Raw genomic sequence first — 23,467 nt, 5'->3', positions numbered from 1 at the left:
TGGACGGTCACAGCGGGATCCTGTTCTCCACTGAGACAAAGTTTGGACTCCCACAGCGAGCTGAGCTCAGCCATGCCCCAGTGACCCACTACAGGCTGCTGAGTTTTTAATTCACAACAACTATATTACTCCTGAGAGAGTGTGTGTGTGTGTGTGTGTGTGTGTGTGTGTGTGTGTGTGTGTGTGTGTGTGTGTGTGTGGTCTGCTTTCTCCTCCTGTCAGTTAAAAATTTAAAAGAAAAATGTTTTAACATGATTTGCAAAGATGAACATTTGCAGTACAAAAGTACTATGTCAAAGTAACGATTTACGCATTTTCATAGCTGCTTGATTTTATGAATTTATTGTTGAAAGAATGTGAAAATCACAAATAAACCGCAAAGGATACACATAATAGAAGGTTGTGTTTTTATTTCATGTTTGTAGTATAGCTTTTAGAACGCGTCAAACTCATTATACAACTTTAGGTTCTCCATAAATTATGGCCCCCTGAGTAGTAGTTGTGGTCTGCGCCCCGTGTGCATGCTGATCCAAACACAAAGGTATGCCTCTATAACACGAGCAAGATGGAAAAGTTGACGCAGAAATTGGAGAATTTCGTCAGTGTTTTCACCGAGCATGAAGGGAGGGCTGTTTATCCATTTTCCATGACATGATTTCTGTCTTCAAAGAACGTAATTTGTGCTGTCATTTTGATGTTTGAATCCACACAGAGAGAGATGTGGAGGAAACAGAGGCTTCAGAAAGCTGCTGAACTGAAAAGAGGCATGAAACTCAAGCAAAACATGGCTCTCCTGCTCCAGAGTGATGAGCTTCAAAGGCAATTTTCATTCCAGAATGAGGATACAGGTAAACTGCGTGAAACTGGCCTGTGAATGACGTCAGGTAAGATAAGATTCATTACTTTGTCTTTAAATCAGAATGCCTTCTGTTTAATTAAATGTCCCATACTACCAGTACTGGTCATAATTTAACTTGTGAAACAGGTTTGGTGTGAGTTGGCTGTGTTGTAACCTTATTACAGTTCAATTCAATTCAATTGTATTTATATCGCACCAAATCACAACAACAGTTGCCTCGAAGTGCTTTATATTGTAAGGTGAAGACCCTACAATGACAGAGAGAAAACCCCAACAATCAAAACGACCCCTTAAGTGCAAGCACACAGTGAGACCCCGCCACCACACCTAAAAAAAAGAAAAAAGTGTCTTTGAAAATAACGCTGTGCGTTCAGTTCAGGATTATTTGAGTGCCATTTTTCTCTCTCGCTCGTTACCGCTCTGATTATTCTATCATTCACACAGCCTGCTGTATCAGAGTGGCACCTACTAAACCCAAATTAGTCATCATAGTAATCACCACTCACTCGTATGCTCATGGTCATAGTAACATAACGAGGACTAATGTAGTACTTACACTGGCTTTCAGCTGAAGTGTCTCTGTTCCCTGGACTAACTAAACACTTACTGATTGTCACTGATCTTTTTTTTTTGTTCTGGACACTGCTTCATGGAGGGTGAAAGATCCATTCAGCTTACTGCATTATAAATCAAGGTCTGGTGATTCTGAGGGAGCTTGGATGGTGAATCTTAACCCATAGCACCTGAGTTACCTTTGTCCAACATATTCTCACTCCTTCTTGTCACATAACAATGCTCGTCACATTTTAATCAAAGCGGCAGTCCCTCAGCATCATTTTTTTGCATTATCTTTTGCATTTATTAGGCAGTAGGTCAGGTGGCTGGTGGCACAATCACACAGTCGTCAATTAAGTAACAAGACTTCCTGCCTGTGACCACTTTTTCCTTTTCTTTTTGCTTTTTGGTTAGCTGGATAGATTTATATCCTAAAACTGCATGGGTACCTTTAGGGGGGGAAATGATAGTTTGGGTTAAAATGTATCCTTTAACAACATAAAACATAAGGCAGAATTATTCTTCTGCAAGAAGCCTCTCTGACAACCCTTTACCTGGTTACCATGCTTAAGTATTATTTTATCTGTGTTCCCAATGGGCCTAATTCAGATATTGAAAGACTCCTTTTAACAAATGCTAAATGTGTTACACTATGAATTGTCATTCAAAAAGCTGCTGTCATCAAGACCTTCCATAATAACAAGTGTTTTTCTGCATGAATCCTCATCTACTTGCAACCTCCAGGGCTGACAAATGAAGCCAACAATGACGTGCCAAAGCCTGCAGTTCATAGAGTGTCCACTTGAGGCTGGTTCCAAAACTGAGTGAAAACCATCGGCTCCCATGTTAAGATGCCCAGTTGTACAGGAAAAAAAAAGTTTGTGCTTACAGCCTGATACAAAAAGAGTTTTGAGCTCCGTGGATAGTTTACCCCTCCAGAACAACTGTACAGTGAGATTTTTTTTTAATATCTCACACTTTTCTGTTAAGGCAAAAAGTTAGGGGTGTGGCCATTTTGACACCTGTTCTGACACATGCAGTTGCAGCTATAGCTGACACATACATGCAGCTATAGCTGTGCAGTACACCTTACATCTGCAAATTAGAGTCACAAAACTAGACCTCTTGAGTAAACACTAATTAGCACTATTACTTAGCACTGCACAGTCTATGGATGTTAACTGAGCTTGCTAGCATTAGCTGAGAAGTTAACACTCCACTGTGGATATCTAGTCTGTGCTTGCATCCAGTTTTTCCTTTTTTAAAAAAATTTAATACACTTTAATATTTCACATCTTATGATTGCTTGAGACAAAAAAACATAGAGCTGAGATTTGAAGTAAACGAGTGCAACTGGCAACCCAGAGAACAGTAATACAGTTTCAGTTTGTTTTGGGGTCTTTTTAGAGAGACCTTGTGTTTTAGACATGCTGATTATTGAGTGTACCTATTATCACTCTGATATTTTTCAGTATCTTGCAAAAGAAGTCTTTCAAGGATACATACACACAATTCAGACAGAAGACTGAGAATAAACTGATGCTCCCGGTAAAAGCCTTGGAAATAGATCTCAGAATAAAGCACTGTCTGAAGACAGCTTTCTCTCAAAGGTTCTTTTGCCTTTAGTGTTGCATTTGCAATAGTTCTTGTATACAACACACAGGATGCAAGGGAAATATAAAGCATTACAAAGGTACTAGCTTCTCTGCGCTGGCTAGCTGTTAAATACAGAGCAGATTTGGATGTAAAGGCATGCTTGAGTACATTAATGCTGAAGCATACTGATGCGCCATAGATTTGAAACAGGTTGGACCCACTGATGTTCTTGTGCATACCATGGTTGCAACAAGTGGTTATTTGTGGTACTGTTGCCTTCCTATTAGCTTAAACAGTCAACAATAAGGCATTTTCACCCAGAACTGTCGCTCACTGGCTATTTTCCCTTTTAAATACCATCCTCGGTAAACCCTAGAGATGGTTGCGTGGGAAAATTCCAGTAGAAGTCACATGGATCCCCCCCCAGCTGATTGATGTCTTTTGAACTCTTGTAGCCACGTAAGGCGCAGGACTCCGGGGAAAAGAAGACATCATGGGAAACTAAGCCCCTTCGGTGTTATCAAGAGTCTCTGATTTAACTGCTGAATCACCCTGAAAGGGCTTTCATTAGAATAATGACCAGTTTGCTATACATTAGCTTTTCTTATTAGCTAATTACAACTTATAGGTGGGTGGACACATGTAAAGGAACATTATTGTACAGTCCAGAAAGGGCTTTTCATGAGATATTTATACATTGACTTATAATTCTTATGATTTAAGTGTATATTTTTGTTTCCTCAGATTCCTATACCATGTAAATGCATTCAGTGCATTCAGTAATTACTTCTCTCTATAGAGTTTTTTTAAGTGTCAGTGCCAGTCTTGTGCTTGATTCAAATTACCTTCAAATGCAGGGGGAAATTACAGGAAATTATTTATGTTATCCGGCTCAATAGAGCGATGAGTTTTCACTCTCTTTACAGAGTGAAAAGTAGAGCTGTCAGAGCTGATTTCCTCAGTTACTTCGTGCTGCTGCTGCTTTGGCTCTTCATCAATGAGAAACCACCCCAACGCTGTGCTATAAAAACACATGAGCTTTGATTACTGAAGAATGTTCTCCATAGTCTTGGTAATCTGGGTAGGCCTGAGGTACACAAAAAAGTTAAAAAAAAAACAAAAAACAAGAAGAATTCAGAAGCCTGTGCTAATAAGCAGGATTTGGGGTTTAATCCTGGATTTTTAGTGCTGGGAAGGTAGGAAGGTACATCGCCATGGCAACTTGTGCTCCAGATGTAAAGTGATCCAGATTAGATCCAGGTGATGTTCAAGATAAGAGATTAACAAATAGCAAGCCGCTGCTTAATCAGTCCTCTGGGAACTAGAGCAACCGTTCCAGGAAGTTCCTGTGAATCGTAGTGTCTAAAGTCTCTGTCGTCCCCTGATAAGGATCAATATGAGTCAATATCACTGTTGTCTTCAATCAATGTTATTGTTATATGCGTCTGAATACAGTGATACAATCCTTAAACAGGGTGCCCGAGTAAGGCTGCTTGCTGCTCGGTGTTTATTTTCCTTCTTTACTTGCTCTCAGATTATTTAACACCACCAGGACTGCAGCTGAAAGAATAAGATTGTCTCATGCACATCTAATCAACGTAGCCGGTTAATTTAATGGAATACACTATTGTAATTATAAGTCAGGACCTCACATGTCTTAATGATACTTTAGAGCTGTGACGCTGATTAGTCTATTAACTGGCACAGTCGGTATTTTGGCCAGTTTTCCTTCCTGGTCACAAATATGCTTTCTTTCTGTGATGATTTTTAAGGCTATGAGCAAAGTGCCTAAAATACATGTATTATTTTTAATACATTTTAATACTAATAGTAGTGCATTTCCTATCGTTCACACACAGCTGCAGAATGTATTGTGTTTAATTTGATATTTTCTAATATTATAGTTTTATCTTCCTGCTCCTGCCGGTAGTCCGTGTTTGCAAAGAGTGCCTCTTTCACATGAATACACTCATTGATAGATTGGGAAACCCTGAGATCTATAAGTTTGCAGCCACCTTCCAGAAAGGTCCCAGAAAACGAAACATCCATCCAACTTTGGGTTACCTACTCCAGATTAGATCCAGTGAGGCAGACTACACCTGCAGTAGTTTATATGGTGACAAAAAAAGGCTCACTATCAAAACAATGGACGTTTGGCTGAAATGTAATGAGATGCATTAGGTGCTTCTCTGTTGTATTCCTGGTAAAGTTGGCGGTCTTCTTGTTTCAGATGCATTCACACAGCAACCAGACGTGTTAGCAAATCAACCAGGACAGGAAGTGTGAAGGAGCGGCCCTGGTTGGCATTTGGTTTGGTCACAGTTTGGTAACCTTGGTAATAATTCCAGAGAGTATCTTTCAAAGTGACTCTGTGAGTCCTGCTGGCTCCTCAGAGTCCAGAGTAGAAAATCAACTTAATGAACTGTGAGTTCAGTTACACCATTTTGCATCCCAAATTGAATTTACCCACTTTCACTTTGGGAGAACACCCGAATGTCCTCTGCTGCAGGAGTCCACAGTGAAACTGTATCAGGTCAATTTGAAACAACTTGTGTGAAACAAGTTGCACTCTTTTAAAATGTAATCGTTCGGGTGTGAATAGATAAAGGCCACGATCTAACTATATATAATATATAACTTGAAACGTGTCCTGCTCCCAGCCAACAGCTGCAGACAAACATGTTGTGATTGGGTAGGCTCAGAGATGAAGCACTTTTATTATTCTGTCTCTTTTTAAACCAATACATGTGTTGTGTTGCGAGACAGGAATTAAAGCAGAAAAATATGCATATCTGACTCTACTGACAGCGACAGAACAGACCGTTTGCATTCAAAATAATGGAAGGCTGCTTCCATTTAGTCTACCGCACTCCACTCAAGGCCAAATAACAGACTGCTTATGCTTTCAGTTGTCTGAAAAGTAGCTATTTTCTCATTACTGCTCATCAAGCTTTCAGTTTCAGCTCTTCATATGTTTTATTGAATCTGATCAGACCCTCTATTATGAAAAAGCCATTGATCCATGTCCTGGTCTTTTTCCAAACCCATTTTTTCCCCTTCTAGTCGATCTTGGAAAAGATGGAGTAATTAAATGAAGAAAACTGGAATAAAATAAGACTCATCTCCACTGAGACCCAAGCTGCTGTCTAACTCAATAGCAGAGTGCTTTCATAGCACCATTTCTGAAGCTCTTCTGTGTTTTTTTTTTTGTTTTTTTTTTTTTAACTCACTCACTTGATTAATTCAAGCTGATTCACAGGACACGAACAAAAAAGCGTCCACACCTGTCTTTCTTGGCTTCCGCCACAACTCAAACAGCTGTGGCGGCCCACGTGGCCTCCAAATACAGCGTGAGGAATGACAGCGTTCATGTCTGATGATGCTAATGTCAGGCAGTGGACAAATGTGTTTGCGTGTGGATGGGGGAGATGATGGAGATAAAGCCATAACTCACCATATCAATGGATGACACGGGCCCGATGCTGTTGATATATATGCCCACATCGATGACCGTTGGTTTCTCTGCAAAAGCCAGAAGGAATAAAAGTGAGCACATATTGCAGACGGATGTGTCATTTGTCAGGTTTTTTTCTTCCTGAATTTATGTGTGTGTGAACCTGCAGCGTGTCCAGACCCCAGAATCAAATACATAATCAAGTTAGAGACAATGGTCATCATCATTCACTTTGTCACCTGGGCAAATAAAATAAATCTATTTCCCTCCAATGAAGGCAAAGCCATCCATCCACCTAGAGGAGAAATATTTACACTTTTAAAATCAGAACAGCTCCACTGTGCTTCCTGGAGCAGCTCCACTGTTACCATGGCAATTAATAGCGTTTCCAGGTGGTACATAGGATCTTGGCTAATTTTGTCTGGCAACAACATTTAAAATGGTTGCACAAAAAAAATTGTTTACTTTATCCAGCAAGTTTGCTGTAGACCCAGAACTCGCCTGCATATCATCTGGCTGAGGAGCGTCTCGAGAATACTCCAAGAGGAACTGGAAAACATTGCTGGGGAATAGGATGTCTGGGATACCCTTTTTTAGACTTTGTCAACCAGGACCCAACTTTGAATATGCAGAAGTGGAATACATGAATGGGTGGCGCATACTAGTGAACAACTGTTTCATTAAAAATCCATCATGTGCTTCATACAACATTCTCTGTGTATTTTTTTTTTAAATCTCAGCTCCATAAATGGTGACCTGGTTTAAAAACCAGAAATCTCTTCCATTGGATTTCCACTGCTATTCGCTTGTTAACTCTGATGTAACTGGGAATTTCTGGGCCCAAATGCTGCTTTCACTCCCATGTAAAAAAGAAGGATCGAGACACCACTGAGAGCTAAAAATGGTCCAAGTCCAATGAAGTGATCAGAATAGCTGTGCTCAATCAATTGTAGCATTCAGGGATCCATGAAAAAGGGCATTTATGAGGCTGAGACAAGTTAGAAGTTAGCAGTAAGATAACATTATATGCAATGTGTTCCAAAAAAAAAAAACAGGGCCGCACTTGTATAACACTGGATGTGAGTTAATGATAGCAAAATCATTTAGCCTGACAAGTCAGCCTGATGTATTGGTTTAGAGCCCTTATATAGAAATTAGGGATGTGTATATTCAAATCTACTACTACCAGAAAGGGGTGGTAATGTCAGCCACCACTGAACAGGAAAGGTGAAGTTTGTGTGATACAGGGAAGTTAGATGGTACAGTGCAAGCTATCTTTGAAGTACTAGCTCCCATCGAAAACGGAATATTATTTTTTCCTTGTAATTCCCATCCATTGAAGAAATGGCGCCTGCAATATCAATGTGGAAATTTCTCTCTGGGTACTCCAGCTTCCTCCCACAGTCCAAAGACATGCTTGTTAGGTTAATTGGTGCTTCTTAATTGGCCAAAGGTGTGACTGATTTTCTGTATCACTGTGTTAGCCCTGTGATGAGCTAGCTTCCCGTCCAGAGTGTAACCTGCCTCTCGTCTAATGTCCCCCGGGATAGTCTCCAGCCCCCTCGACCCTGAAGTGAATACGTGTTTAAAGACATTAAGAGACATTAATGGATGGACGTCTCTTACTGTCCTCAGACTCTGAGTGAGTGGAATCATTTTTAAGTAAAATGTTTCAACTGTTACATGGATTGCCAAAAAGTTTGCTTCCGATATCAACATCCCATTCAAGGATAAACTATCACACCTTTGGTGAACAGTTACCTTGTCACTTATTGGCATCATCGGGTCATCAAAATGGGCAATGCAAATTAGCTTAGGCTACAAATGCTGTGGTGTGTTTGCTGGTTCATGTCCTTATGTAAACACTAACTAGTTTGTACAGTTTCCCACCTGTGCTTTGAACAAAATACTCATTAGCAAAAGCTTGGCTTGCTAACATGCTCAACTCAACAGTGTGCTAACCGTTAGCATGTTAACGTTCCAAAATTAGCTTTTAGCTAGCAAATCTGTAGAACCTTAGTCTTGGTTTGACAAAATGCTCATCAGTGATTTTATTTGTAACCGATCCCTTGACCAAATGGCAAATTTCAAGTAAACTGCTAAATAATAGATTGAATAAGAATTGGTTAACCTTTATTTATTTATTTTTTTGTAGCTTAAGTACTGTAACGATGGCATTCTCCCTTTCAGCTCACAGTCAATAAAACCTTTTTTGCCCATGCTGATTCACTTCCTTTTTTTTCTTTTTAAGGATAGGAAACAAAATCCACACTCTTCAATCTAAAATCTATTTTAAGATGGACAAAAATATCAACACACCCTTTAATGTGTCTAAAAAATTACTGTACAAACAAGGACTAATTTCCTTCTCTTGGTTTCATTCAATCCACAAACAAGCTTGTACATGTTTCCATGTACCATTTCTCTCTGCCAAACTGCAGCTATTCGCTTGTGTGATGGTATATAGACGAGACACACATACTTCTCCACATACACACAATTCTGTCTACCTCACACAAAAGCACAATGTTCTCCCTTATGAGTGCCATTGAATGCAACTGCACAGCCTTTTTCAGACAACAGCACCAATGCCGTTTGAGCTGTTTTGGTTACAGCACATATTATGAGGTTAAGCACAGAGCATGTGTGAGAGCTCTTGTACCTTTAGCCCTATGAGATGGTTTAATGGTGAGTTTGTATTATTTTTTGCAGGACTGTGACCAGCACATTAATATGGATGCTTCAAAATTAGCTTTTCATTCTGTATACCAAAAGAAATAACTTGTGTGAATAATTTGGATTTACTGTTGTTACAATAAAAACAACACTTTTTATGAATACTTGTATTTTTAAGTATTTTAAAGAAGGTTTTTGTTAGTTAATCTTCCGAACCACCGCATCCCAAAAGCACTCTATTGTATTGAGATCTGGTGACTGTGGAGGCCATTTGAGTGCAGTGAGCTCATTGTTAAGAAACCAGTTTGATCTGAGCTTTGTGACATGCTGGGTTATCCTGCTGGAAGCAGCCATCAAACGTTTTTGACATATCCACCTCTTCTTTGACACTATGGCCATAAAGAGATAGACGCAGTCAGCAACAATACTCAGGTAGGCGCTCGTGTTTAAACGATGCTCAGTTGGAACTAAAGAGCCCAAAGTGTGTCGGGAAAAATGTTCACCAGACTGAGCTGCTGATTCAAGGCAGGATGGATCCATACTTTCATGTATTTTTAGACCAAATTCCAACCCTGCCATCCAAATTTCACAGCAGAAATCGAGACTCATCATCCCAGGCAACATTTTTCCAATCTTCAGTTCTCACATTTTGGTGAGACTCCGCTTTCCTGTATTTCCTGTTTTTAGCTTCCTGCTCTGCTGCTGTAGCCCATCTACTGAAAGCTTTGATGTGTTGTGGATTCATGTTGTGCGTACCTTCTGCATATGCAGTAGAGGGGGTTATTTGTGTTATTTTTACCCTCCAATCTGCTCAAAGCAGTCTGGCCATTCTTCTCTGACCTCTGGCATCAACCCGGCATTTTCATCCAGAACTGCTGCTCGCTGGATATTTCCTCTATTTTGGACCATTCTCTGTAAACCCTGGAGACGGTCGTGCAGGAAAATAACAGTCAATCAGCAGTCTGGCACCAACAACCATGCCACATTCAAAGTCACTTAAATCACTTTTCTTCCCTATTCTGATGCTTGAATTGAACTTCAACAGATCTTCTTGAACATGTCTATATGCCTTAATGTATTGAGTTGCTGCCATGTGATTGGCTGATTTGTTATTTGTACAAACAGTTGAATAGGTGTACCTAACAGATGGACAGTGAATTTAATTAAAGTATTCTATCATATTTATTACGTTATGGGATTATAATTAGCAATTCATTAATGTGTATATCACTTTTAATGTTGCAGCTGGAGATGATTTAATTACTTGTTTAGTGATGAGCAGCATTTCCTATAGCAATACGGCACCATATAGAAGCAGCATAATACAGAATATTTAAATAGTGCATAAGTACTTATCAAGCTTAAGTTCCATAACTGGTTCAATGCAGTCTTACTGGATATTACAAGATTATCAGTACTGTAGCCCAGTGACATTAGGGGTGGGCAGTCATATTTCAGAGGGTGAAAAAAAAAATGTTTTTAATCCTGCTGACTCGTGCTGGTAGGGCTCGAATTACCAACTTTCCAACCAGCAGGTGACGTGCCTCTACCCTCTGAGATACAGTCAGGCCAAACAGGCACCTGTTATCCCCCGTTGGTCTCCCATCTAGTACCATCCCGGCCGGACCCTGCAGGTGAGATCAGGCATGCTCAGGCTGTAAACTGTTGTGACAGTTTACTAGTACTTGCAAATGTTACATACTCATCCATTTTCTTCCGTTTATCCGGGGCCGGGTTGCAGGGGCAGAAGCCTAAGTAGAGAAGCCCAGACCTCTCGCTCCCCAGCCACATCCTTCAATTCATTCAGCGGGACACAGAAGCATTCCCAGGCCAGCTGAGAGATATAATCTCCTGGGTCTGCCCCAGGGCCTCTTCCCAGTAGGACATGCCCAGAACACCTCACCCAAGAGGTGCCCAGGAGGAGCAATCTTCTTCTTTTGGTCACTACCCAAAGCTCGTGACCATAGGTGAAGGTAGAGTCCGGTAAGTAGAGCGGCTACTCCTCCTCATCGAAGGGAGCCAGTTGAGATGGTTTGAGCATCTGACTAGGATCCCTCCTCGCCTCCCCCTTTGTGTGAGGTGCTAACGGGAGGAGGCCCCTGGGAAGACCCAGGATACGCTGGAGAGATTATATTTTTTGGCTGGCCTGGGAACGCCTCAGTGTTCCCCCAGATGAGCGGGAGGAGGTGGTTAGGGAGAGAGTGGCCTGGGTTTCTCTGCCCCTGTACCCGGCCGTGGATAAGTGGAAGAAAATTATACATTTCTTCCCCACAATTTTTCTAATGAAAACTTCCATGATGACACGACATATCTGTTATTTGACGAACAAATCCATGAGAAATTACAGACATATTTTGTGTCATTATGCACTCAGTGCATCAGATTTCAGATATGCATTTACATCTATGAACTAGAATTTAACAGTTTTCTCTTTAAAGTAAACATATTTGTGAAATCATGTTACTCGTGTAACTGTATTTCTACAGTCCATTTGTGTGGAAAAATAATGGATTTCCTGTGAAAAAAAGGTCATTTTGTTCATGTTATTTTACATTAGACATGTTAATTCACTGTCTATTTTTTTGACTTTCAAAATATCAGAAAAATTCAGTAAATTTTATAGAATAAATTCTGTTAAATTACAGAGTTTTTTTTATTGTGCAGCGAAGCTGAAACCATGCAGATGAGGAGGACTTCATGGAGCACGAGTGACATTCACACAGTCCAGCATCAATCGCTGGTACGGTTAATACATATTTACACTCCTTTTATTTATGCTTTATTATTTATGTACATTTTGCGCTCGGTCTGCTGGCACTCTGTTATCTTACAGCAGCCATTTCCCTGGCGATAACAGAATAATGGCTGACATTGCAGAGGCTCATATTAACAGGGCGCAGCATGAAGCACAGCGAGAGAACAAGAGAACGCTGGTCTGAGGTCAGTACATTAGAGAAGTGAACTGACAAAACAAAGTGTGCCTGTTGTATTAGGACTAAATTTTAATACGCTGTGTGCACAGATTGGGCCTCAAAACAGATCATCATGCAGTGTCATCATTTCCTAAAGAGCTAATAATAGACAATAACTTAAATTAAATATGTCAGAAATACTCTTTGAGCCATAGAATATATTTTTATTTTGGTACCCTGTATCTAAATGGGTATTACACTGTTTTATGATGAATCATGTGGATGACAGCCTCTCAGTCGTGTGACTATTGAAATGTAGGACAGTTTACAATATTTCTGTATTCTTACTTTGGACACTTTTTAAATCCCATTTGGCACAGACATGCTTTTCGTCCTCACATAATGCACACATTTCCAAATAATAAATGACATGAAATACATACATATACATACATATACATATATATATATATATATATATATATAAGGGGTTTAGCTAAATTGTTGCATTTGCTCTGATTTATAATGTATTGCTCATCTTTTTTTTAAAAATGTGTTTTTCTTTTTCCAAACCCTGAAATTCTGTCTGTTTAATAACTCACATTTGCAGCAACTTATAGTCACTAACACAGGGCTACCAAAGGTCACCTCCTTTGTATATCTATGCTGAACATCCATGCGCAGGATTGTGGTGCTTTCAGCTTCTCCCTTATTTCCCACAGGGTCACTGCAGTGGATGGATCTGCATATTTGATTTATCACAGATGGATGATGGAGTCAGTATCTGCTACTGTAGATACTGTGCTTGAATTTACTCATGAAAGTTTATTTAAAAAAAGAGAAACTTGACAAGAGAAATTCAGACTTTACTAACTGTAAAATAAAAATGTGCTGGCAGCTGTTACGGAGTGAAGTCATTTGGGTTTTCCGTGAGTACAGCTACTGCCAACTGTACTTTTACTTGAGTCAAAACATCTACTTTTTTAAATTTGTGGTTATAAACACAGCATTTTTCACAGATGTATTTGAAGTATTTGATATCAAATAGTAGCAGGAAATCCTACTTTTTCACTGTAGCACCCAATTATTGATGATTTCCAGTGTCACACTGAAGTATCGCCTCTGTCTTTATTAGATATCAGCTTCACAGTATTACAGACTGTAAAAGCCCCAAAATAATGTTCATGTTTCCATGTTTCTACTAATTCTTTCCTTAAGAAAAGGTGCCTTTAAGCAGAGTGCTTAACCCCCAACCCTGATTAGCCATGCTGCTCACCCTCCAAGAATACGCCTGCTTTTTTCTTTTTTTTTAGCGAGCAGCTTCCAGGTGTGATTGTCTGAGCCAGAACAAATATGAAGCAGGCTGATGCTGACAGAGAAAATATATTTCAAGTTAAATCTCGGCAGCTGATTAAGAAGACGGGTGACGAGAAAAGTCTACAGTTAAAGAAGTAGGCAGTAATTGGTTGCTTTTCTTCTCTCTTATATCCACAGACAGCAGAGCTATCAATTAAGAGCACTAAGCAGATGACAGTCTGCATGTAATCTAATAATGTAAGTTGTCACATGTTGCAGAACGAGCTACTTAATGACTCCACGACCCACATTACATTCATTTCTGTTCTTCATTACGGTTCATTGATGCTTCAGACGTTTTCTGGTTAGATCGTCAGCCTCTTCAGAGTCGTGTGGTTGTTGTGTGTTTCATGTTGTTGATATGAGCTCTAGAGTCTGCAGTGCGTGTGGGTGTGTGAATATGTGCGCATCTGTGGATTTTGTCCCCGGGGACCTGCTGCGCTGCGCTGCTGACGCAAACGGTTTCAGCCGGCCGGGCGAAGGTCTGCCGGGAGACGTTGATTCAAATCCAGCAGCATGTTCTGCTCCACCAACTGGACAATGAGGGACAACAAGCCAGTTGCACTTTTGATGAGGTCTGCAGTTCGGCTTACTACGCCCAGGGAAATGTGATTGTACCACTGACAGTATTCAGTGTATTAACTTGTGACACTGGGATATCTCAATAAATTGTATACAGCCATGCAGGGTTCCTAGACCTTGCTTTGTATCTAGTACACACAGGAGCTGAAGCTATTCATTTGCATAGTAAAATACCTCATCATCTATTAGATGGGTTGGAACAGTTTTGACATGCATGGCTTCCAGTGCGAGCGCTTAAATGATTCCCTGGCTTTTCCCTGCAGCATAACTAGCACGTTGACATTTGTCTGTAACAACTGAGTAAAATTTTGTTGCAAACATTTCACTTTTTCATTTGTGGCCCTTAATTATTTAATTTTGTGCAAGCTTTAACTATGGGCTTTCAGTTAAAAAATCATATCATGCATTTGTTCCTACCAGCTAGCATTGGTTACAGTCAATCTAAACAGCATGGGAGCATTTCTCTTGAAAGGACCAAAGGACCGTGCTAGGAGGCAAACCCACCCAGCCCCAACCTACTTTGATTCTTTTTATTCTTTTACTGAAAATGCATGCACTTCATGGCCAATATTTTGATGACCACCATGAAAGGGACTCTGTACCGCATCTTTGCACATTTGCTCAGTTCGGGAGTTGAAGATGTGCAGCAAGACACGGAAATGAGACTTTCACCGCACGAAATCATGAACTGACACATTTGAGTCTGATCCATGTCCCTCTATACTGTAAATAAAGAGCTGATTTGCTCATTAAGGTGCTTAGTTGCTCTTTCAGCTCTGCTTTCCTTTCTGTAAGTCACAGCATGCCCTGCACACAATAAGTCAATAAGGTACCATCCCTCACTGGCTTACCACACACATTTACAGCTGCTCGGTTCAATGTAAAGTAACAGGAAGCAGTGCCAGCTGGAATTACCTCTTTTGTGGAAGACAACATTATGGCCACATGGATACTTTTGCCTGGAAGCGAAGTATTTATGTTAATTTTCCCTTTTAATCATTTTCAAGTCCCCATGGGGCTTCTTTTGAGTTTAATCTGCCACCATTACCAGGCATCGAGCCCAAGTTCAGGCTTAGAATCAAATCTTTATTGTCCATTTGGAGGAAGCTGGCATTGAAGGTGTACCAGACAATATATAATCACAATGTATTCATTGTTCATTCAGAGTAACCAGAGTGTATTCAAGCATATAGCGGGAAACCCCTTCAGGACACACTGCCAGTGTCTGCTACCAGACAAAAACAGAAATAAACAACGTTTAAACCTGCGGGCCGTGCAGGCTGCAGCCGAGTGATCTGCATGCCTTTGGACTATGAGGGAGAAACACCTGGAGGTAATCTAGGTGTTGGTGAGCACCACTGTCCCTCCTATGAGATCCATTTACAGGGGACACGGGGAGGGGGAAGCATTGGGTGGAAAGCTGAACTATTACAGCTAAGCAAGTGTGACAACCTGTAGGGAATTGTCCTTAATTTACACCACAGTGGCTGATCAAGGCAGTGACAGTGAAAATCTCCATAAGATGTGCTTGTCACAGGCATGTATGAATCTATACATGCCTTATCTACCACTGCAGAATGAGCTACATTACAGTGCTTCCAGCCCCACCCCAATCATTTATTTTTCCTCCCTTTGAAAGTGAGAGGGAGCCTTTGAACACACACAGCCTCGTAAAAGCTGAGCCGACCTGACGTATGACCAAATATCGCATGGCAGATCCATGCGTGATGGTGCATTGGTAATCATGACGCTGTTCTTTTTTTATACTTCCAGTCAGAGCTTCTTCCCCCTCTTTCATCACTCGAAAAATAAAGTTCAGAAGAGCCGCATTCTTATTAATATGGAAAGAAAGCAGAACAGTCACCTATCTATTCAAATCTACCAACCCAGTTTCCTCCTCTTAATAGAGAAACATGACCCACAGAGGCCAGATGATTTCTTCTCCCCCTTCATGTTGCTCATCCTCCTCCTTGTCTTCGCTTTTCAGAAGAGCATGACAGGCCCCATCTGTATTACCGAATCACCCCGTGGGCCTCGATTAAGAAGAAAGGGATTTTATGCCTGCTTGGCCTGGCTGGCATGATAAATGCATCATGCATTGTCAGCCCCAGCAAACATTCTCATGTGTACAGGCAGGCGCACATATCCCAGCTGACCATTCAACTCCCATATGCCCGGTATCCAAGGAGCACCATAATGGGAACATTACGCAGCCAGCAGAGGCCTGCCTGCCTCATCTTCAGTCTGAATTTGAAAATAAATGTGCCGTCAAATAATTAACTGTGTTTCCTTTTTAGCTAAAAGTAATCTGCAGTACACTCTAGCCATTTGCTTAAGGTAACATGATTTGTCACAGTGCCCTCTAGTGGCTGTAGTAAATATTAGAGGAGAAAAAAGCCCATACACGGAGGTGGTCAGGGTGGATGGGTAGGTCAGCAAAACATGGGATATTTCTTATGCTTCTTTAAGTTAATGTTTCTTTTCTATACCCATAACAGTGTTTTTTTATTACTGTAATTACTGTAACATATCTCCCTAAGTATAAGCTGAAAGAAAAGTTTGCATTTAAGATTTTTTAATTATATTTAAAATTAAACATAAAATATTTAAAAGAAGTCCAGAAATCACTTAAGATCAACAGTTTATCAGTTATAGGTGACCTAGTATGAGTCAGTTACAGAGCAGTATGCATACACTGTAATCCATCACTCCATCCTCTGCTGCACCGGAGCAGCCCGTGTCATCCACGGTGATCACACATAATTTCATGCATGACCTCTCTGTTTCATTGTTACTGAGTGTAAGGCCCTGCAGCTCACACTGCCTTCACTTTGGGTTTGCGTGGATCATTCATGTCAGCGAAACAACAAAAAATAAAATGAACATATTTCCAGCAAAGTTGTATTTTAACTGCATCCTGTCAAAACAGCTTTCCAAAAACCGAGCCACTTTCAACAAACAGAACATCCCAATTATTGGTTGTTAAAATCTAAGAAGCTTCAACTAATTAAATTAAAATTCGTCCAGATATAATTATGAAACCCATCAATGCGCTAGTTTGGAATAAACACTGGAATAGAAAATGCTCGCTAGGTCCATTAGTGAATTATTGTTTACCTCTCATTTCAAAACTACACATTAGTCAGTTTTTTAAATACTTATTTTTCTACTTTGATGTTTGTAATCATCAGTTGTTGTTAGTGTGATATATAGCCACACTCATCATAATGGAACTCATGTAAATATGAGGTGACAAGAGGAGTATTTGTGTCAGCCCTGTGGTGTCAGCCCCTTAGTGGTAATCATAACTAGGCCATGTAGTCCTTGTTGGTAGAATCTCAAAACTCCCTTTTGGCATTACAGATTGATTGAAGCATGTCAGCACAAGGGCACACTTTGCAGTGGTTTGCTTTTGGTTTTTCCTTTCTCCACTTTAGAGCATATTGATTAGAAAATAGGGTGCAATCAGCAGAAAAGTCCAGTTTACCTTTTGAGGTACATCTCAGAAGATTCACAAGCTCACAAGAGGCTCTATCTTGTAAGTACATGCTTATAGCCGTATACTTACAAGTCCTAGTTCCTCATAGGGCTTTCTTTTTAAACAACGTCCTATGAGGACCTACTGGCCAATCAGGCTGCCGTATTTTACATGTGATATTAGATAAACGGTTCATCTGATCATTTACCAAGTAACAACATGCTAACAACATAGCGCTACCTTTTATAGCCCCTCAAACTGCAGCGTTTGGTGCCACTTTTTAATAACTATTGTAGTAATCAGTTTATTAATAATCAGTTAATTCAGGTGGGATGCTACAGTGGGAATTAGGTTTAGGAAATTATAGTGGTTTAGGTTAAAATACAACAGCAGTAAGTGCTGTGGCACATGTGTTACCAATGCTACAGGAAGCCTTGTGGGTATCTTTCAGATGCCCGTGGTTTTGATTATACCAGGTTAATGCTGCCTGAAGCTGGGAATGAGGATGGGTTCAGCGATCAGTAATAAATTCTTTATTACAAAAAAAATCATTAAATCACATGCATGTTTTATTTCACAACAAATCACGTAACCATTACATATTATTAATCCTTGCATTGTTTTTTAGTAGTGAGATAACTGTTTGCTAAAGTTTAATCATCAGTTTGCAGTTTATTAGCGATGGTTATTACAAAGGGTTATGGACAGATGGTTCATCTGATCATGTGCAGTGTGTTTTTTGAAAGCGTATGCCCTTTTTACAAACAGTTTCCAAGGACATTTTCCCAGATGGTTCAGTCCAGCACCATCTGGTAAAATGATACTGTCAGAGGAGGACTGAAGCAACAGTTCTTGGAGTTTGACTCCAAATATGTGTTGATTACGGTTTTCAGGACATCATGTTTTCTCTACGTGATTATATCTGGTGTCTTTGTTCATTTCTAATTAGAGTGAAGGGAGGCAGGAAGAGAGTCTGTATCCATAACTTAGTATAGAGTCCATTAACTCGCCTCGTTCGGTGTGGACGTTTCTTAATAGGAACCTACTATTATACAACATGTAATGATCGTGTAGCAGTAAAGCTTAGATAGAACTGTCACAGCTTGAAAAAATTCACAGTGCTTCCTAAGCTCTGTGTATGTGACAGCTGCAGCCCCACTGGAGAAGCAAATTCTTTGGTCTGTCTTTTCCAGTACTTCTCAGCCCACACACAGCACCGCACCACTCACTGGCAAAACAGCAAAACTCCTGAACACATAGACACACACACACACACACACAAAAACCTTGATGACCAAAAAATGTCAAACTGTGCAGGAGCACCAGAAAACAAAACAGAGCTAAAGGACTTAAGTGATGCAGATAAAAAAGCTCTCTAAAGCGATCCTTAATGGAATGAGTCGAGTCAATTTGTTAGATAATGGATTTATTTACTTAGCGTTTGAGCCAAATGTCAGGGCACACCTCAGCTCTCTCCATTTCAAGTTTTTCTCTGTCTGGATGAGAACGATTACATAACATGACGTGTGCACATCTGCAGGTCTTATTTTTCCAATAACTGTCAAAGAAAAACAAAAGAAAAAAAAAAGTGCACTTGCAGATTTGCTATTAAGACACCTCTGCCCAAGGCCAAACCCAAACGTGTGTCTTTCCCACCAAGTCAAGGGTTTAAAGAAATATGTTGTTAATGCAGGTCGATGGAACATCCTCGCATTCATCCGTGGCGTCGAACAAATTGATGAGGAAAATAAAATTGTCACGATTTTGTTTGCACGTTTTCGAAATAGTTCCTACCTTCAGATGCTTAGTTTCTCATCTGCCGTCACACGAAGTATGTGAGAAAGGTGCCAGACGCTGATATGTGATTACCAGGTGAAAGTAACACCTGTGATCACTGTGACACTGCACATGCGGTGTGGAAATGTGAAGGAAACTGATGAAAGGTAACAATGCCTCAGGGTTTCCAGCTTATAACCTGTTTATTTGCATTTTGGTAAATCTTTAACACGATGCTTCTCCTTACTAGTGCTTCCTGCTTGTAACCATGGAAACAGACAGCAGAAGCACCTGGATTAAGGTTATACAGGAGGAAAAATGTAAGAGTTCGATTTTTTTTTCTCAGCCAGTTAGTCAAATGAGCACTGAATGGATTTCCCTTTTTTATTTATATCCACGTTAGCCACACCCTGAAACCAATCTGAGCTTTAGCTTTGGAATCTGAAGGCAGATATCTTTAAAATGGATCTTCCTGCTGGGGTCTAACTCCACCAGTGAGACCATTTCTGCCTTGCAGAAATTTTTAAATGACTAAAAGGGGCTCGCTGCATATGATGAACACAAGCCATCTGGTTCTTCCAAGCAGGAAGAAGCAGAGTTTGAAAATGATTGCCAAATGCTGTTTGACCCACATCTGTAACATTTCAGCAGCTCCCCACTCCAAGGACGAGCTGCAGTGAGCCATCTGCACTGCTGAGAGGGACAGCAGCTGCAATCACCCGACTACTGGGAAAGAGTTGTCCTTCATGGCTGAACTCTACCATTCAAACAAACAAAAAAAAAAGATGTCTGTTGACAGCCTCGCCTCTGACCAATACTACAGGTTCAGAGCAGCTGAGGTATCTAAAATGATGTATAGGATGTGAGTCCTGCCTAATTTGACAAATTTGATGCTCCTTAGAGGAAAGGAGGAAGTCTTGTATTGTCTGTGTGCAAACCTGTATGATACAGATTTAAACACAGCACTTTAATTAAGCTGGAACCATTTTTCTAAGCAAGCTTAGAAAGTAAGTAAGAGTGGCCGCTGCCAGAGGAGGGCACGGAGCATCCTCCAGGACCCCTCACACCCTGGACACTCTTTGTTTCAGCTACTGCCATCAGGCAGACGTTTCAGGACAATGAAGGCCAAAACAAACAGACTGAGGAACAGCTTTTATGCCAGGGCTATCATTGAACTGAACTCTTTGTGGTCAAATGGACAGTGATGTGGGGTGGTAATGCTGAGTGTGTGTGTGCGTTGGTGTGTGTATCGGGGCTAGATTCTTCTAATGTTAATTTAATATTGTGTATTGTATTTTATTAATCATTTTTATCACTCATATTTTTATTTTTATTATTTATTGTCTGAGGCACCTAGAAAGGAATGCATTTTAAATTTCGTTGTGCAACTAGCATGTACAATGACAATAAAGATTCTGATTCTGATTCTAGATGGCTAGCCTGGTCCTGTCTAGGTAACAAAATCTGAAGCTTTAAAAACTCACTAATGTATTGGACTGTTGGTTGGCCGTAAGCACTCGCTAGGCAAACAGCAAGCGCTACAGGCATTGGACCCAATAAATAAATACATAGCATTCCATAAATCTGCAATTTGTTGTTTTTACATTTTAGGAATGCAAAGGATTCACTTGGAGGTCGGATTGTAACATTTTGGCAGAGCCGAGCTGTTTAGACCTTTTTGTGTCTCCATGCTAAGCTAACCTAGCTATAACTAGTATCTTTATGTTCTGCATACTGAGATTAAAGTGTTATCAGTCTTCTTAGTTTGAAATGAAGATTATACTTCCAAAAAAGTTACTTTTCCTTCAAATTAACAATAACTATAGTAGATAGAAATATGATAAATCATCGCCTGTATATTGATATGGTAAACTTGCTAGATAAAGGTGTAGCATATAGTCAGTATTGCCAATAACCATAATGCCTCAGAAAGTATGAATAACCCAGCCCCAATAACTGGCTGACATTCCAGCACAGTAGGTGTCGGTATTAAAATATAATGCTTTTTGTGGAAATGCTTTTTGCAAAAGAGAAAAATTATACAGCAGCATTGCTTTCAAACTAGCTACCAAGCTAGCCAATTTAAGTCCAAATGGCACAAGCAAGACCACACCTGGGATCAACACACAAAAACCTTTACAAAACAGTAGGTTTTTGTGCTATCTTGATAAAATTTGAAATACATGGTAAAAAGACTTCATTCTACAGCTTCATTATAGTTTCCAATCCATACACTCAGTGTGTAATTAGATAAAAACTAACAGGAAAAATCCAGGCGAGGTAAAAATTGTCTAATTTTTCTGTGTTCCAAACTTAATAGCTACATATTCATTACAGTTACAGCATTTTTGACTGCAGAAATGAAAAATATAGCTTGTCTTCTTTACAAAGAGATCAAGCTTTTGCATGTACTCCAAAGAGTTCAGGAACAGCAGCTGATTGAATTTGGGTATGCTTTTTCAGGCGTTTTTGGTGATTTTGGAGCGGCCAGTTAAAGGGTTAATGAACGAGAGTGAAGGCAGACAAAAAAAGTTAATTTAAGCAAATACAAAACTTTTTTTTTTTTTAACCTTCAAACTTTTTCAAGTTTCACTACCTCTGGGTAGTTACTTAGTGAGAATGTGCAGACAAGTCATCGTCTTCAATGCAAACTATGGGTGACTGTGGTCATCTGCTAGCAAGCAAAGCAATGACAAAGAGGTTTTTGATGCAGCAATTATTTTCACCTAGCAACAGCCAGAAACTTCCAGCAACCACATGCTAACCACTTGGGCAGTGCAAATTTACCCCTAGCAACCAGAGGTTTTTTTGTGGAGTTTTTAATCAAATCTTTAATCATTTATGAACGCGCCACGAGTGAGTATTTATCTATTTGCATTGTTTCTGAACCACAGTGATTCAAAGAACTTTGACATCTTCAAGTTAAAAATTCATAGAAAATAAAGGCAGATAAATGAAACATGTTTATGCAAGTTAATCTAGAAGGTTTGAAATTTTAGAAAGCATAAAAAAGTAAAAAAATAATATAAAAAACAAAGCTCCTACACTTTCCTTTCCTATTCTGTTCCCCTAACGCTTTTGTACAAAGACGCACATCATCCAGCAAAACTTGCATAAGTACAGTTTGGTGAATTTAGAGCAGGGTATTGTGGACACAAATCTTCCAAATATAATTTAGATTGAAGAGTGCAGCATCACCAGCTGACCCTCGCAGTTTTTTTTTTTTTAGTTTTTTTTTTTTATGAGACCCAGCTAGCAAACGTGTTACATAAACACTCATTCATGTCAGCAGACAGAGATAAAAGATGACATCAGGTGTTCCGTGGATTTGGCAAAAACTCATATATTCCCTTTATGAATGCATAAATAAGAAAAGAAAAAAACTCATTTACTTCTTAATGAAAAGACTTTCCCCTTAGACAGATATTGCCCAGCTTTGTAGTTGTGTATGCAGTGCAGTGTGATGCTGTTTGCGCGTGTGTGGGTGTGTGGGGGACCGAGCGAGCGCACGCTGCACTGCGTAGATTGTACTCCATGAACCACATATTAAAGATCTTGGAAGAGGAGGCATTTTTCTTCCTTCTGAGGCTTAATGAGAACCAAGCAAACGGTAAGATTTGACCGTTTATGAATCGCCACCAGGCAGCAGCTACAAACACTAAGGGTATAGAAGCAAAGAGGTGCTTGGTACACATTTTTATGCACACAAAGATGAGGGTGTTTCATGAAGTAGCTCTCAATTCAATTTCTATTAAAGAATAAAAATCATCTGCTATCACTCATAATTGAGTAGGGTATCATTCATTTAACACCTTAATTAATTTGTGAATCGAGGTGACTCATGATCAAGCCTTGTTATGACTTTGTTCACACAGTTTGAAGATTACGGGTGCAAATAGATGCAAATGGAAAGCTTTGTGTCCCCACTCAGGTTAATCTCACGATACACAGAATAAATTTATAATTATGCTAATAATGCTTTGGGCGACTGCCAAAACAGTCTAGTGCTATAATCTCTCTTTTTTTGGGGAGGGGGCAAAACACTAGAATATCAGATGTAGTCACAACATCTCATGTCGCTAAACTGACATGAGGCTGGTAAAAGTCCAGTTCTTACTAAGCACCAGCACAACCTTTCCACCAGCAACTTTGTTACTTAAACATTAAGAAGCAAAAACCAGAGGCGCCCCGTCACAGCTGGAGACTCTGTGCAGATTTAATTA

The 23,467-nt window shown here is 39.9% G+C and overlaps 1 protein-coding gene across 1 annotated transcript in view; it reads right to left on the bottom strand.

The window, feature by feature from the left end:
- Positions 1–23,467, bottom strand: part of LOC115794157 (gamma-aminobutyric acid receptor subunit gamma-3-like) — a 129,008-nt gene that overhangs the window by 82,850 nt on the left and 22,691 nt on the right. The window contains exon 3 of the mRNA XM_030749484.1: positions 6,465–6,532. Coding sequence (XP_030605344.1) covers positions 6,465–6,532 — 68 coding nt within the window. The remainder of the gene's footprint in view (positions 1–6,464; positions 6,533–23,467) is intronic.

The sequence above is a fragment of the Archocentrus centrarchus genome, chromosome 2, assembly GCF_007364275.1.
Source record: "Archocentrus centrarchus isolate MPI-CPG fArcCen1 chromosome 2, fArcCen1, whole genome shotgun sequence".
Classification (NCBI taxonomy): domain Eukaryota; kingdom Metazoa; phylum Chordata; class Actinopteri; order Cichliformes; family Cichlidae; genus Archocentrus; species Archocentrus centrarchus.
This window is presented reverse-complemented; position numbering and strand designations above follow the sequence as displayed.